The sequence below is a fragment of the Solenopsis invicta genome, chromosome 7, assembly GCF_016802725.1.
Source record: "Solenopsis invicta isolate M01_SB chromosome 7, UNIL_Sinv_3.0, whole genome shotgun sequence".
NCBI lineage: Eukaryota > Metazoa > Arthropoda > Insecta > Hymenoptera > Formicidae > Solenopsis > Solenopsis invicta.
The window spans coordinates 402647-419482 of record NC_052670.1 but is presented as its reverse complement, the minus strand read 5'-3'; the positions used below and the strand labels follow the sequence as shown (position 1 = coordinate 419482).

Here is a 16836-nt window from a genome sequence, read left to right as displayed (position 1 = left end):
CTCTCGTGCAAGAGTCGACTGCAGAGAGTCACTCGCACGTTGCATTCGCGTACATTGTGCACACTCGAATATCTATTTATAATATATAACTTCGTACATACCTTCGTATCACTCGCGTCGGAGCACAAGCGGGAGAGGTCCGCGTGGCGAGTAAGTCGTACCAAGGCGGACCGCAGGGCACAGCCGGCATTTGTCGGGAGAAGAAAAGATAACGAACGGATTCTTCTTCGTCGCTACCTGCGTCTACCTGCTCTCACTCTCGGGGCTCGGACTGTCGGACAACCGGGCGCGAAAGCGCGCGCGTGCGCGTGCGCGTGCACGTACGCACGCGGCCGCGATAATTTACGCGGGTTTAAATCACGGTCATTCCACTCGCGCGCATGACCTTGTCGAGAAGCGTAAAAAAATTGAGTCTAACGAAACAGTGGACGCTTACGGTTTTCTCTTCCATTCTCGCCTCGCTTAGCGAGAATGGCGAGAATGTCCCTTGACTCCCTTGTATCCAGAGGGGGCTCTCGCGCCTTCCTCCACCCGTTCTTCTTTCCTCGTCCTGCGGGGACTTGATGCTTCTCTCTCTCTCTCTCTCTCTCTCTCCCACGAAAGATTCTGTCCACGCAAACCGGCTCTCTTGTCGAGAGAGCCAAAGAGATTCTTCTCTCGAATATCCTTCGGTCTTTTCCCTTTCTTCCTCTCGGCTCGCACTTGTCGTTTAAAATTCCTCAAAAGTGTCTGCGCTGGCCAGCATAACTGCGCTCACCACTCGAGCAAAAAAATGTTACAACGCTGCTCCGTTTCTCGCACTCTCGCATTCTCGCATTCTCGCAGAGAATCGCGACACTAGACTCGCGGCTAACTTTGCGATCTTTCTCGCGGAGGAGACCAAGAGACGCGATCGATCGACTCTCGCGCGCTCGATCGTCGATACCGGAGCGGCGCGGCACGGCGCGGCACGGCGCGGCGCGGCACGGCGCGGCGCGATGGAGAGACCTTTCTCGTTCGCATTCGCCACGTTCACCTCGATAACAAAACCGGGTCGTCGAGCGAGCGTGACTCACGCTCCGGTGGGGTGACCGGCAGCAGCGGCGACGGCCGGTGCCACACGGACGCGACGAATTTATTGTGTTTCTCGTCCCGATTCGAAGTCGCGACGATGGACGCTAATCGATAACGAAATCGATATTTTTCTAAATTACTTCACTCCAGATTCACGATACTGGTTGATGCTTGGAAATACCGAGGGGCTTCGCCGGAAAGAAAGATTCCTCAGCCCCTCAGATAAAGTTTGTGATGTGATCGAGCTCGACAGTCCTCTTTTTATTCTTCGTTTCTCTCTCTCTCTCTATCTTTCTTGTTTATTCACGAGATCTGCACACACGCGGGACGCGAAATTCTGAAACGCGATGCACTCGCGAGGAATACTCGCCGACGTTTCGCGATTCGCTTCGAAAGAACGATTGCGCTGGCCTCTCTCCCCTTTCGTTCTTCTTCTCTGCTCCGTACTCTTTCTCTCGCACACTTGTTTATTCTCCTTCTTTATCGACTCGTTTCCTCCTCTCTCTCTCTCTCTCTCTTTGCCCATCAAGTTTTCCTCCCCTTGCTTCGTTCTCTTTTTCTTTCTTTTTCTTCCTCCCTTCTTATCCGTCAATCTTTCTACTCTTTTTTCCCCCCTTTTCCCGCTGTCGCAAGGAGCGCGTGCCACACGTAACCGCTCTATAGATTTTAAAACGAGTGCTTCACGGTGCCTGCGTAAGGCACGTACGCACTGATGAAGAACGGAGCTGCCGACGCGCGAGCGCGAGCAACGGACTGCGAGTCCGCGTACGTCCGTTCACCAATTCAACCGCCGTCGGCGAGCTGCACGCACCCACACGCACGCACGCGCGCCGCGGCGGAAGGGGAGACATAGAGAGAGAGAAAGAAAGAACGAGTCTGGTTTATCGCGTGAGAAAAAGAGAGAGAGAGAGAGTGTGTGTGTGTGTGTGTGTGTGTGTGTGTGAGTGACACGGTGAAGGAGAAACGAGGGAATGAGGGAGAGAGGGTTGGAACGAAAGAAACAGGTAAGGCGAACGAACGCAAACATCGAGACAGATCCGAGATTGCTCCGGCAATATCGTTGACCCTCGTGACGCTTATTGCTAGATATCAATCGATATTTAAAAATGCATTATGATACAATGTATTATAATACGAGCATCAATCTGCCGGAAAATAGAATTTAATTGATACATGTGAGTGATTGAAAAGATCAACGAGAGAAAAAGAGAAAAAGCGAGAGGGGGAGTGTTACTTCCGTAGAAATTTAAATCATTCTTGTACTTTCTTTCATGTATGGAAAAAAATGTATCTTTCACCATTACAATTCTATCATTGCAACAATTAGTATAGTTTTACATATACATTCATTAGAATTCAAATTTATCAAGATTACATCGATTTTTCAATATTGCATTTAAATATTCAGGAACATCGCTCGATTTGATACAATTTTGAAACATCAGGACTTGTCAAATAATTAATATCCCATTACTTATTTATTTGGAATAATAATATAATAATCGTCAACAGAATCGTGTTGCCTTCTGGTTGCAAAAGGAAGATAAAGAAGACAAAACGTTGCGTTGAACAGAGAGGAGGGGGGGAGAGAGAGAGAGAGAGAGAACGGATGCGAAGGCGGACGTGGAAGCATCGAGATTGGTCGAATCTCGGGTCCAGTGATGTCCTTTGCGAACAATCACCTGACCTATCAGCTCAGGTGCAACCATAGACATGAACCTTTACTATGAATATAATTCTTATTTCAAATGTCTTCAAAATTATGTATTCTATAAAAAAAACACGTAATTTTTATACATATATACAATATAATAAAATTGATACACATACACATATACGTGTGTACAATTAATAAATTTGAACGTTTATGACAATGATACGAACGTTAGACGAACGTTAGCGTCTTGTTAATGTGTACATTTATCTTTCCTTGAAACCAATTCATTAAGTCTCCTTTCTAACAAGTTGGCGTCTAACCGATGTTTGCACAGATACTGACCTTCTAAAAAGAGGACTGGTATATCATATTTATACAATTTGAAATACCGTTCGTTTTCTTGTGCAGTGATGTCGATTTCTTCCAATTGATATTGACCGGCAAAACGTAAACGCAGCTCGTTTTTTAAAATGTCGCAAAGTGGACACGGGCTTTTTGTGTATAATGTTAATTTTGGTGGGGAAGATATCGGGTGACACCTAAAAATCATACAATGCTTCCACTTTTGAGAGATCTCTTTACACATTACAATTCAAGGTAAAAATCAGTCAAACTTATCAAACTGCTGATTGAAAAAAGATTTATTTCTGTATTATATTATCACAACAATATAGCGCGACCTCAGGTAACAAATTAGGTCATTGTGATGTCAAAATATCGTTTTACGTCAGCTTACTACCTTGGACGAGATATATACTTTGAGCAGTAATAAAATGTATAGTAAAAGTATACAGTAAAAGATATATTTTCTTCATTAAAATGTGTACTTTCATATGTTAATTGAAAGTCATTTTATATAACATACATTACATATATATCATAGAAAAATGTAAAACGCTATTATTATACAATAATCTTACTTAAATAAAAAAAAGCTATGAAGCTTTTTATCTATAATATTGTTTTTTTAACACTATACAATTTTGTAATAGAAAAATAATTGCTATTTTATACACGATTTATATCATTGATGATAGTAGTTAGATCGTCCAGTTTGTGCAAACTGAAATGGCAATTGTAATGATTTGCGAACTTACAATTTCTCAATCAAGATTGATGACGCACCGCCGCCTCCGTTGCAAATCGATGCAACGCCTTTTTCTCCAGCTTTGAGAGCGTGCACTAAGTGTGCTACGATACGTGCTCCTGACATGCTGTAAGATTTGTATCAATTTCATAATGTGTTTAAAGTAAAACAATGAAATATATATGTATATTAAAATAACCTACCCTATGGGATGTCCAAGCGAAACGGCACCACCATGAACGTTTACTTTGGCGGGATCGATGTCGAGTAATTTTTGATTTGCTACAACTACCACGCTGAATGCTTCATTAATCTCCCACAGAGCTATATCGTTTTTATTAACTCCAGCATTTTGAAGCAACTAAAAGTGTATAAATAAAAATTTATAGTATTGTTACTAAAAATCTTCAAAAAGTCTCCAATCGATCATATATCAATAAACAACTTACCGGTGAAACAGCAAAAGCCGGGGCGATCGGAAAATCGATAGGATCAGTTGCCGCGTCCTGAAAAGCGACAACTCTAGCCAGAGGCTTTAAATTCAGTTTTCGAGCAGCGTCACTGGTCATTAAGATTAAAGCAGCAGCACCATCATTTAGAGTGGACGCATTTCCAGCTGTCACCGTACCATTCTCTTTCTGTATATATACAAATAAAAATATGTATACAGAAACTATACAGGTGTTTAGTAATAGATGGGAGAAATTTTGAGAAGCAATTTGAGATGATAAACACACGAATCAAGAATAACAAAATTCTAATTGAGATTTTGTTTTTAATCATGTTCGTGTGCTTTAGACTTTAGACATTTTTTATGTGAATATTTAAATATTTATAAAACGGAAGCCTTAATTGCAATTTGGTTAATTTTGATTTTCATTTTATTACTTAGAATCACTTGTAAATTTTCTCCCACCTGTTGCCATATACTATGTATACAGTATATGTTAGACAAAAATTTATAAATATGAATAAATCAAAGCATTACTTTACTTGGAAAACTGTGTTTAATTTGCCAAACTTCTCAAAGTTGACTCTTTTATATTCTTCATCCGCAGTGAAAATAACATCTGGTTTGCCTTTTTTTTGAGGTACATTGACAGGTACGAGTTCATCTTTAAATACATTTTTATCATAAGCTGCTGCACTGCGTTTGTAACTGCTGATAGCATATTCATCTTGTTGTTGGCGAGTGATATTGAGTTTTTTAGCAGTATTTTCGGCACAGTTACCCATGTGACATTTATTATAAACATCAGTCAATCCATCAAACACAATACCATCCTGTTAAAGTATGTGTATGTTAATCGCTGTAAATATAAATATATAGATACTTTTGTTCTACAAAAGTCTACACACACGCACACGCATTAAGAAGTAATAAACTAATAAGTGTAAAAAGATAAAATTGAAAGAAAGAGGGAGTCAGATACTTAAAAGAGATTACGGTATAGATTAATATAGCAGTAAACTTACAACTAAATAATATTGTAATAACGTAAAATAATAAATATAATATAATTTAGAAGTTTAGACACTAAAAACTAAGTTAGATAAGTTTAATATTATCTAATAATATAAGTTAATAAAGATAAAAAATTAGATAAGTTATTAGATAAGTTAATAAAAGAATGAAAATATTGTATGTATAAAAATAGTATGATGAAAACTGATAGATTTTAGTTATTAAAAATAAGTTTTAGCCATTAAAAATATAAATGAATATATGTGATTAAATCTATTATAAATCAAGTCCTTTCTTGGTAAATAAATTTGGTTCTATATAAACTAATAAGAGTAAGCAAGCACGGGCCGTCAAGTTTCTTTTATATACTTGGCGTTGAACGTTTGAAAATAAACTCAACCTCAAGTTTTACTCCACCATATGATGTTTCACCGCGTGATAAATAATATGGCACATTGGACATAGATTCCATACCACCAGCTAAAACAATCTCTTGATGGCCACATTGTAGAGATTGAGAAGCCAACATCACACTTTTCATACCACTTGCACAAACTTTGTTTACAGTTGTACAAATTGTTGACTTTGGAAGACCTAATAATAAATATATTAATCTAATTAACAATATCTATAATAATCTTTAATACATACTCTTTTGACATTATAATTTAATAAAGCTTTTCAATCAAAATATCTTTTCTTTCATTGAAACATGGTTCTCAACAAAAAAAAATTTTTAAACCTGCGAATAATGCAGCCTGCCTTGCTGGTGCTTGACCCAAAAAACCTTGACAGACATTGCCCATAAACACTTCTTTAACTTGTTCTTTGGCAATACCAGCTCTTTCAATAGCTGCCTAAAAAAAAATAATATAGTCAGAAATGTTTATAATTCATAGGCTAATTATAAATGTTAATATAAGTGTCTATATGTCAAAACCTTACTTGTACAGCTATCGCACCAAGTTTAGTAGCTGACATACTTGAGAGGGATCCAAGAAAGGAACCCATTGGAGTGCGCACAGCACTGACAATTACGACGTCATTTAATTTGACTTTGGAACTATAAAAGCGTTTACTCATAAAATTCATCTGAAAAAAAAAAAAAAGAAAAACAGTTACCTTTTAAGATATTATCTACATGATTTTAATCAAACTTAAAAAGCTAAATTTTTTAAAAATCATTTTTTAAAAATTCTAAAAAGTATGTATTAAAAATATAACTCATATTTTATTAATAATTAAGAAATTACTTTATCTGATATGTTATCATAATGCAAAGTAAACTACATGTACAAAGTAGAAAAATATATTTTAAAACATTTTTTAAAAAAGATTAAATGTATATTAAAAAGAACTTAATTAATTTTTTGTAACTTACTTTAGCTAATTTCGTTATAGTCGCCATAATAAACAATATCTTTATTAAAAGAGAAATATCTTAATGTGCAGAGAAATATCTTAATGCAGCTGTTCACTCAGTTCTTTCAGTGCAAAATGGTGTCTCTTGGTTATGTGTATTCACCTTTGCCCTCTCTGCATATGTATAAACTTGTGACGCACCTCACTCATACAGTTTTCTAAAAGATACGCATATAAATCTTCATTGCTCTATTTTTCGCTTCTCAAGGTTAATAAATATCATTTTAATTTGTTTTCGTATTGCGGTTAAATATTCCTGTGTGTTCTTTGTGATTGAATTTTCCATTCCATTAAGTCTGTTCTGGGAGTCGATTCTATATCACATAAGTTGAGTGAAAATTACAAAAGTGAGCAAATTCACTAGCTTTTGATCAATGAAATTACAAATATTCTAGTAAATTTACTTGTAATTTTCTCCAAGAAGAATAATAGAAGGTTTGTTCGCGTCGCATGCTCCAAGAGCACTTGGATCACTTTTATCACCAATCACAGCATTAGAACTAATGCTGTTATTGGTGATAAAAGTGATCCAAGTGATTCAAGTGCTCTTGGAACATGCGACGCGAACAAACCTATAAAATTGATCCCCTATTTAGTTGAATTTCTTACACAGTTTTTTTTTATTTTTCTTTTCAACGAAAAAAAAATAAGAAAGGATACAGAAGCCCTTACATTCATAGTCGTGACTTATTTTCAAGATCGTCTTAAGTTGCTCTCTCTAGATTCATAGTCATGAATTAAGCAAATTGCTTGAGTAAAATCTCAAGTCAAGACTTGTCCAAGACGATCTTGTTTGGAAACGTTTTGTTCGGTCTCGACATGATTCGGCTGCGTTCAGCAAAGCAGCTTTGCAACTGTTGTAAAATTCTTGGATGCGATTGGTTCTTGCCCTCGGTTCTTGTCGGATCTACATGCATAAGCCAATCATATTAAAGAATTTTACAACAGTTGCAAAGCTGCTTTTTCTGCTGAACGCAGGCTACAGCTTTTTAGTTGCTGTAGTATGGTTTTGGAACGCAGTCCTGGACGAATAAACACATGCCGCGAAACGCGCTCCAAATCTGATATTCGAACAATAAAAACTTAAATGTATATCGTCGAAAAAGAAAATTCGTGTTGTCGCGTAACGACTCGGAACGGCTTGACGAGCTTAGGAGGAAATATAGTCGGAAACTCGTAGCCGAATCATCCGTAGGTGAGGAGACGTGCCATCGCATGGGTTGGCACCTGGCAGTACGCTGCAGTACGCGCGAATAGCTGCTAGCTGCCACGGGCCACGGCGGCACTTGACGGCACTCGCGCTACACGCGGAACCGTTTGACGGCCGCTATTCCTCCTGCACGCGACTCACGCGAGACGCGAGCTCCAGAGCGCTCCGCTCGCCGCTCGCCTTGGCTTTTCCCCCCCAGAGGAAGGATTTCTCTTCAATTTCTTCGTCCCTCTCACCGCGCCTGAAGAATTGGTGAGCATTGCCCGCGCCTCCATCGTCGCGGAAGAATCGTTTCGGCCGTTTTCGAGATATCAGAGTCGCCGAAGCGGCTAGGTAAGACGTCAAGTTCAGCTGCGCTACTCTACACCATCTACACTTGAAACGAGATGGATACGTGACCGATGTGCGACGAAAAAGAGACGAGAGAGAAATTTTGCGAGAGAACACAGCTTCCAGATGACACACAAACTCCGAGCTCTCTCGTAGTCTTTCTCTCTCATCCTCTCTGTCGTCCTAGCTAGAAAGTTTACCCTGCACTTTTTTTCTACCTGTCGAAAGTGACCTCACACACACACTTTACTCCGAGCCGTAGAGGCGATTGTCGCGGTGAAGAGGCACGTGAACGATCTCGGCAAACGTAAATTCCGCGAATATTCGATCACTCGGTCGTTTCGTCAACTAGGTAGAGTACAATATGGTTTTGTATTCCGTTTCGAAAGGTGAGAGACAGAGAAAGAGAAAGCGTCGTATTGACAGAGGATTGATGATAACCGTTAAAGGATATGATTAGTTAGATACGTATGGTTAATATTTTAAATTCAATATCACTTGATGTTTTAATGTTTTACTCTGTGAAAAAGATGCTTTGCTGTTATTGTCACCAAGTTTATTGTTTTTAGTTCAACTTTTTGCACAAGTCATCTTTTCTCTTTTTCTCTTCAATGGAATAGAGAAAAGAAAAGGAGCAAAGATGAATCGTGTGAGTTTGCAACTAGAAATAACAGGCCTGATATTACATTTCCACTTATCTCTGGATTCTCTTTGATTTTAGAATGGCTCGCGGACAACAGAAGATACAGTCTCAAGCCAAGGCGGCGGAAAAGAGCGCAAAATTAAAGAAACAGCAAGGACACAGTGCTAATGATCAAAAAAAGGCAGCACAGAAAGCGCTTGTGCACGTGTGTAGTGTATGCAAGGTCAGAATCTACCTGTACATCTTTGGAAGCTCATCGATATAGATTTGACATATTTATTTTATTTTCAGGCCCAAATGCCAGATCCAAAGACTTATAAGCAACATTTTGAAAATAAACATCCTAAAAACGACCTGCCAGATGATTTGAAGAATATATGAGAGTATGAACTGTTGTAAAGTGGGGGATTGGGTGAGAGCGCATGAAAAATTTGCTGCAACTGACAAAGTGATATAGTTCAACATTCATCCGATCATTGCATAGTTTCAGAAAATGAATTAAATCTTGTTAGTGTTTTAACTAATCTATTGCACTCGACAGACTTGTTGTGCACGACTCAGAATGTTAATAAGCATAATCGATGATTTACTTATGGAAAATCTTGATTTGTAAACGCTGACATTTTTCACATACGTCATTTAATCAATACTTTTTACATAAGCGTTACATCTGGAGAGATTCTGTGTATATTTCTAAATAAAGTTCATAAATTTAATGGCAAAATTCTGAAAAGTTTCGCTAAAAGGAAAAATACAGTACCACAGAGCACGATTTCCTATTTCTGTTTCAAGGAAAGATATATAAGAGTAATATAAATGACTAAATAGAATTTTTTGAAATCATACATTAAAAGAAACATCTCTATTCAAGTTTTTTATATTTATTGTTTAAAAGTATTTCTATTTGAACAATAACGTTACATTAAAATGTTCCCACGTATAAATGTTAATTTCATATCGTAAATTTCTCTTTTATGAGAAAAAATATTTTCTATCGTTAACTTTGTTGCATTTAACTTAATAGTTAAACATTTTGAGATATAAGTTATTAAAAACAGTTTAAATTATAAGAGGTTGAATGATACATAACGATCTTTAACTATATGACTGCCAATTTATAATTGAGCATATTGCGTGCTCTATAAGATTAATTACAGCTAAAATGAAGATATTACCTAGCCTTGTCGTTCATATTTATAGAGGTAAACATTTTTATTTCTGTTTTTACGACAGAACTTGTCATTGCATTGTACTAAGCTTTCCACAAATACACACATAATTCTTTCTGTTGTTACAAAAAGAATTAATGATAATGCATTTTTTATGCTTGTAAAATATCTAGTACTTAAAATACCGTAATAAACTAAGAATAATTGATTCACCCTATATTGTTATGTATTTATGTAATTATAACAAATGTAAGAGTATTCTGTTGATTTTAATAAAGAATCCATTATTCTTGGAATGTAATATTATTAACATATTTCAGAACACTGCTACTTAACATATGAACGTGATCCAACATCTATTTTAATTTAAAATTATTGAAATATTACATATTGAGAGTACAAGCAAATATTGTAAGAATACATGTTCGCTTCAATCATGATTATCTTTCGCAGTTTTATTTATTCTCTATAGATCATTGACGTGCAAGTCATCACTTGCATCATATCTATAGAATGCCTTTTTGTTGTCATCTATTAATAGTGACGTAATCTAACGTAATAAACTATGTGTTGCAGCGTATCTCTTAGATATATAAAAAATATGATATTTGCGACCATTTTGCGACATTAATATTTGTACAACTTTATGATAGAAATTTGTTGATTATTGCGATGTTGTAGCGAAGTAACCGACACATCAGAAGGTCCGAATTTTCAACGGCTGTCTTCTGTTTATTCAAACTTGGACTTGGAAGCACAAAAAAATTTGTTAATATAGAAAGATTTAACTAATTGAAATTGATTAATACGAGAAATAAAATAGAACGTATTGAAATGCCGGTTGTATAGCGAGTATACTATGAAAAAAAGAAAATTATTCAACTAATCAAGCATTGGCTACATATGTACATATATGCGTTTTTGCAATAAAAATTTATTGTGTATAAAAGATAGTACACAAGAATAGGAGCGTTACAAGTATGTTCTGATTGTGAAGAGAGAATCTCGAATCACTAGCGTGAGCGACATTTAATTGACAATCGAACATAAAGTAAAGGCACTTGCTAAATGTTCGAATATAATTGGCGACTTGCGATCGCAATTTCGATAATCGGGACTGTAAGAAAATTTTTTCCGTTGTCGGATGATGTCGTGATGTGAGTTGGAGCCGCCCACTTTTATCAAACGTTACTAAACCAAATTGTCAGCGTCATGTGGAAATTATTACATCACATTGAGAAGTAATCCAATGATACAGTCATTAGCACGGCCATGTATGAGTCTGCATATCCGCGTACGCTATCACACACAGCGACTCTTATTTATCACAGTGTATATAAATGCGATGATTGCCATATCACTGCGGCAGTTTTCATTCACATTTAGCGCGGGGTTTTCATATTGATATTCAACGTTGAACGAGAATCGCACAATTTCGTCATCATATTCGTCATCGACTTGAAGGTACGATATCTCGTATAAGAAAGGAAGAAATAACAAGTTCTCAAAAGTGCAAAACAGCGGCTTTATTCATTCTTTTTTTAAGAAGAATAATTGAAAAGTTACGATGTAATCTAATTTTCAGCACTTAATTCAGATTTTTCCAAGTTGTGTGTTAAAAAAATAAGTTAAAAAGAGATCACTGTGAATTCTGTAAAAATGTACATATATCTTTACTTTGTAATTGCGAATCAAAGTTTAACGTGCGAATTAGTGAAAGGTAAAGAAAAGAGAAAAACATCAAATAAATAGCAGAAGAATAGAAGCTTCTTCTTTCACACCTTCATGATATTTTTATAATACGCACTTTGCTCAGACTCGAATGACTATTGCGCTAAAGGTCAAATTAGTCTTACGATTCATCAGTCAAAGAAATTAATAATTGTGACATATATTTATTGCAATTAATTTGATAATTTCATAAATTGTTATCTATTATCAAATGGATACAGGATAGTTAATAACGGAGCGTTATTACGTCGTAATTATTATCGAAAATCATTATCGTATATTAATATCGGTTGTCACAATGAATACAGAGGTATTTCTTTCACCGTTGTCACTGCTTGAATTTCAGTGACACGGAATTACATCGTTAACATGTTTAATTACGTGATTGCTTTCGCCTTTAATCTTTCATCGAGATCGTCACCCGCGCTTTTAATCAGAGTACACCGGGGTTCTCGGGAGCAAATAGAAAATACTAGGAGATGATGGAATTACTACCAATAGACATGTGGCATTATAACGTGCAGGGAGAGGTCATCCTTCTCTCATTTGTCTTCTGTGTAAGCCTGATGCACGCTTGACTTATGTCAAAAGCTTATGTAGCTCTTAGCTACATTTACGTAAGATAATTATAATTTATGCAGAGCGATATGATGAAGACATCTGATCGATCTTGCGGATAGAAACTCGTGCTGGAATGCGTAATTAATCTTGATTAAAAAAAATAGTCGTAATAAAAAATAATTAGCATGAGATAACGAAAAGTAGAACAATTGAAATTGAAGGCACGATAGTGATACTCGCGATTAAATCTACATGGCCGAGTAGCAAATGTAGCCCAGATAGGACAATATTTATTAAATTACGTGACGAAATCTTGCATAAAATTATAATCCGCAATTGTGTAGACATATTTACAAATATATTAGGAAAAATGTGTACAAGTACTGACTCTTTATGAAGTATTGATAACTATGTGTGCAATTTCAAAATAAATGAAATAGTATTTCGGCAAAATACAAACGACATGGCGAATTATTTTAGTAGCTTTTTGTAAAATAAAATTAGACAAGAAATTGTTTAATAATTGAAAAAAATATTTTAGCTGTATTAGTATGAAACATTTCAAAATATATTGTCATTAATTTATACATGTGCTTAGAAAAATACAATTATTCCTAAATTAAAATATAGAAATATTGCAACATGAAATATTACACTTTCAACATGATAACATTTTAAACAAAGAATCAAACAGCTTTTAAGATAAACGTAAAATATATTTACACTTTAATTTATACCTTAAATTCATTTAATTTCTACTTTTAACAAGTAATATTGAAAAATTATATTCCGACTGTTGCGTTATACTGGATCATCTTAACGCAATTATTACGAAATTTTCGTCAAATCATTATTATGCAATATTTGCATAATGTGTTTTTCGCGATGCAAGAGAATAGATAATAAGGAAGACTGACAAGTATGCTTTACTTACATTTATGTATTCGACACGCTGATGATTGAATCAGCAAAGACAAAAGTGATTGAGAGTAATTCCCTTTTAATAAGCTAATAAGCTTGAATACTTAATTATTAAAATACGCGTTGGTTCCGTAGTTCTGTCGTAATAAGGTCTTATTCCGTCGCGATGGTGGATTCCGTATTTCGTACCCGTTCTCTCGGTACACCAGCCGAAGGTGTCAAGGATCAGTATGCGGATGGTAAAGCGGCAAAAGTCTGGGAGATATTTATCGGTGATACAAAACAACGTACACAAAACTATCGGGATTTCTTAGTGGGCCTATTGCGGCAAAAAGGATGTCATCGAATATTGGATGTCGCCTGTGGTACCGGCATCGATTCCGTAATGCTGCTGGAAGAGGGTTTCCAAGTCGTCAGCGTCGATGCGTCTGACAAAATGCTCAAATATGCACTAAAATCCAGATGGGAGCGTAGAAAGGAGCCTGCCTTCGATAATTGGGGTGAGCGTAAAATATTAAAATTTAATATTTTAATAAGATCGGATTTCTCATTGAACCCAAACAAGTACAAAACGGAAGATATTTGAAATGTGAAGAGGAAGACGAGCTAATCTAGTTACTCATTTTATGAAAATTAGTTGCATAGAAACTTGAGATAACAGCTTGACGCAAAAGTTTGTTTTCATTCCAATTGAGAAATATCATGATGTTATGCATTAAAAAGTAGGATTTAAGTAGGATTGCGTAGTAACTAATTAAGAAGCTAGAAGTTAAATAATTAAGTAAAGCTTTTCAAAATTAACTTTTAATTTAAAACAAAATTATCTAACTCCGGACTTAATTCAATGCGATAATGCAAGATCATATATTTAACATTATATTGAATGCATTCGTGATATTTGCATCGATAAAACTTGTTATTGTTAACTAATAATGTTGTCTAATAACGCTGATTAAAAATAATCCAAGTCATGCGACACGAGTCATCGCAAAGATATATATTTATACACATAAATATGTATAATACAAATATCTAAACAGTGCCTTTGAATTTCATTGAATTTAAAAAACGTTACGAACTTTATCTGGTATCTGAAAAGATCAAACTTATACAATACATTAATATGGTCGAGTTGGTAAAAAAAGGTCATATAAACTTCTGTCTCAAAAGTTATAAACGTTCAAAGATTTTTATTAATTGTTATAATAATTATAATAAATGTTGCAGGAAAATTTAAAGGAGTTCGATAGTCAAGTTCGACGTATAGAAGCCTGCATTCTTGCAAAAGAAAAAATTTTCAAACGTTTATTATAATTATTATAACAATTGATGAAAATCTTTCTGAACATTTATAACTTTTCAATAAAGCATTTTCAGACACAAGTTTACGCCAACTTTTTTCACCTATTCGAACTTCATTAACACGTTGCAGCCAATTTTTCATATAGACACCCTATACATATATTTACATGCTCATTGTGAAATCCAAACCAGATAAAGTAGTTTAAAGCACGGCAATTTTATATCGTTCGAAAACAGTCACCAGATTGCTTATCGTTATGACGGATTGCTATATCAGTAATAGAAGTACAGAAAGGATCTTTACGTTTATCAGCAAAGGTCATTCGTCACTTTTTGTTTTCTACTTCCTCGCCTTCGACCTCGTGGTTCTAATCGCTATATGCCAATGAAATTGAAGAATATAATTATATTAAAAGTTGTATTAATAATAATTATCAAATTTTTGTAAAATTATTTTTAGAATATTGAGAAATTATATTTATACAATAAAGTCGGCCTAAAGAAAAGTTGGAAAAAAAAACAAAGATTTTACTGTCGCTATCTGATTTAAAAGAAAGTTTTCTACAAGTCGAAAAAGATAACTTTGCATCATCATTATCATTTTGATCTTTTGGATTGTAACAGTGATCGAAGAAGCAAATTGGTTAACTTTACCCAGCGATATTAGCCACCTTATTGGAGAAGGTTTCGATGCTGTTATATGTTTGGGAAACAGCTTTGCCCACATGCCTGATTCTTACGATGATCAGAGAGAGCAGAGGTATTAAAATTCAACATATAGATCATTAGATTAGATTATCTATATTTTTAAACTTCGAAGCATTGGTTCTCAAACTGTGCTTAACGAGATCCATCTTTAAAATTAAACTTGATATAAATATTAATATACAATGAATTTTATGAATCTTGATTACTCATTAAATATTTGATTGTTCCATAGACAAGCCTTGGCGAATTTTGAACGTTGTGTAAAACCGGGAGGCTTACTGCTCATCGATCACAGAAATTACGATTATATAATGCGAACTGGTCAAACTCCTTCAAAATGCATATATTATAATGTAAGTATTATTGTGGAAAAAACGTAAATTATTTATTATCATCAGTGTATTTGAGGTGTGTGTGTGTGTGTGTGTGTATGTATATATATATATATATATATATATAGTGATTAAAAGACTTCAAGATAGATTTGTTTTAATTTACAAAATTCTTCTAATTATTGTATTTATCTAGCTTGTCGCATCACTTTTTCGTTATTCAGAAAAATTGTCAACTTTTTGTATCACAGAGCGAGCATACGTCGGATATCAAGACGTCGGTGCTCTACGTTGGCGGAAAACCGAAAATTGTTACTATGGATTACATGATCGCTCTGGATGAAAACAACAAAGACAATCCTGAATATATCAGCGAATTCAGATTGTCGTATTATCCTCACAGATTGACAGTTTTCCGTGATATGTTGACCGAAGCATTTAGCCACGGAGCGAAACACACCATTTACGGAGACTTCAAACCGCTCAATCATATCGAGGATCCCGGCTTTTACATCCACGTACTGGAGAAGCAATATTAAAATAGTACATCATAAACAGTCATACATAAATAGCCAAGTAATTACGTGACATTAGTTTTTAAATCAATTGTGTCGTCAATTCTTCGGAATAAACACCAGAATGACAATCAATGTAAAATATATTGAATCAATTTGTCTACGCTAAAAAACGAAATATGTGTTTGCAAATTTTTTATTTAACGTAAGAACTAATTAGAATTAATCAGGGATGGCAAATCGTTACTTCTTTGCTACTTTTATTTTTTTATAATAACGACGTTAAAATTTTTTATTATGGTAATAACGCTAGAGTTGGAAAACAATCATTTTTAACAAACCACTTGTTGTCATTGTGCAATATTCATTGAAAAAAGTAACTCGTTAGTTAACTCATTACGTAACGAAGAAAAGTAACGCAAAAAGTCACGCGTTACTTTGGCTCGTTACGTAACAAGCTAACATACAAGTTAGTATTTTTCAATGAACGAGCTAATTGTCAAAAGTGATTATACCAACCCTGGCCTTACTATTATTATTTTAGAAATTTCAACATTATTACCAAACTATAAAAAAGTAACGATCGTAAAACGAGTAACGGCGTTATTTAGTGCAACTCGTTACTTGCCATCCCTGGAATGAATTATGTAGTGACTATTGTTGCGAAACATAATATAAAAATGTATATGTATATTAAGAAATATATTTTGCACTTATAATTTATCTGACA

The 16836-nt window shown here is 35.2% G+C and overlaps 4 protein-coding genes across 6 annotated transcripts in view; 2 read left to right on the top strand and 2 right to left on the bottom strand.

Moving 5' to 3' along the window:
- Positions 1 to 1847, bottom strand: part of LOC105193487 — a 66509-nt gene extending 64662 nt beyond the window's left edge. The window contains exon 1 of the mRNA XM_026135689.2: positions 102 to 1847. The gene's annotated coding sequence lies outside the window, so the exon portion shown is untranslated. The remainder of the gene's footprint in view (positions 1 to 101) is intronic.
- A 1486-nt stretch (positions 1848 to 3333) lies between these two features.
- LOC105196921 (acetyl-CoA acetyltransferase, mitochondrial) lies at positions 3334 to 6988 on the bottom strand. The gene is made up of 8 exons (XM_026135658.2): positions 6644 to 6988; positions 6208 to 6354; positions 6005 to 6119; positions 5663 to 5856; positions 4791 to 5081; positions 4247 to 4435; positions 4001 to 4158; positions 3334 to 3924 (listed from the first exon to the last, which is right to left on the bottom strand). The coding sequence occupies exons 1-8, from the start codon at positions 6668 to 6670 to the stop codon at positions 3804 to 3806; spliced, it is 1242 nt and encodes a 413-aa protein (XP_025991443.1). The 5' UTR covers positions 6671 to 6988; the 3' UTR covers positions 3334 to 3803.
- Positions 6989 to 7692: 704 nt separating this feature from the next.
- LOC105193483 (zinc finger protein 706) lies at positions 7693 to 9591 on the top strand. Of its 3 annotated transcripts, none has more exons than XM_011157935.3 (3): positions 7693 to 8227; positions 8946 to 9090; positions 9159 to 9591. In XM_011157935.3, exons 2-3 carry the CDS (start codon positions 8947 to 8949, stop codon positions 9246 to 9248), a joined length of 234 nt encoding a protein of 77 aa, XP_011156237.1. In that variant the 5' UTR covers positions 7693 to 8227; position 8946; the 3' UTR covers positions 9249 to 9591. The 3 variants fall into 3 exon arrangements, with proteins under 3 accessions (XP_011156237.1, XP_011156238.1, XP_011156239.1); XM_011157936.3 differs by lacking the exon at positions 7693 to 8227 and adding an exon at positions 8255 to 8576; XM_011157937.3 differs by lacking the exon at positions 7693 to 8227 and adding an exon at positions 8258 to 8613.
- A 964-nt stretch (positions 9592 to 10555) lies between these two features.
- LOC105193482 (glycine N-methyltransferase) lies at positions 10556 to 16829 on the top strand. The gene is made up of 5 exons (XM_011157934.3): positions 10556 to 11500; positions 13385 to 13749; positions 15176 to 15311; positions 15492 to 15612; positions 15843 to 16829. The coding sequence occupies exons 2-5, from the start codon at positions 13416 to 13418 to the stop codon at positions 16128 to 16130; spliced, it is 879 nt and encodes a 292-aa protein (XP_011156236.1). The 5' UTR covers positions 10556 to 11500; positions 13385 to 13415; the 3' UTR covers positions 16131 to 16829.
- The last annotated feature ends 7 nt before the right edge of the window (positions 16830 to 16836 follow it).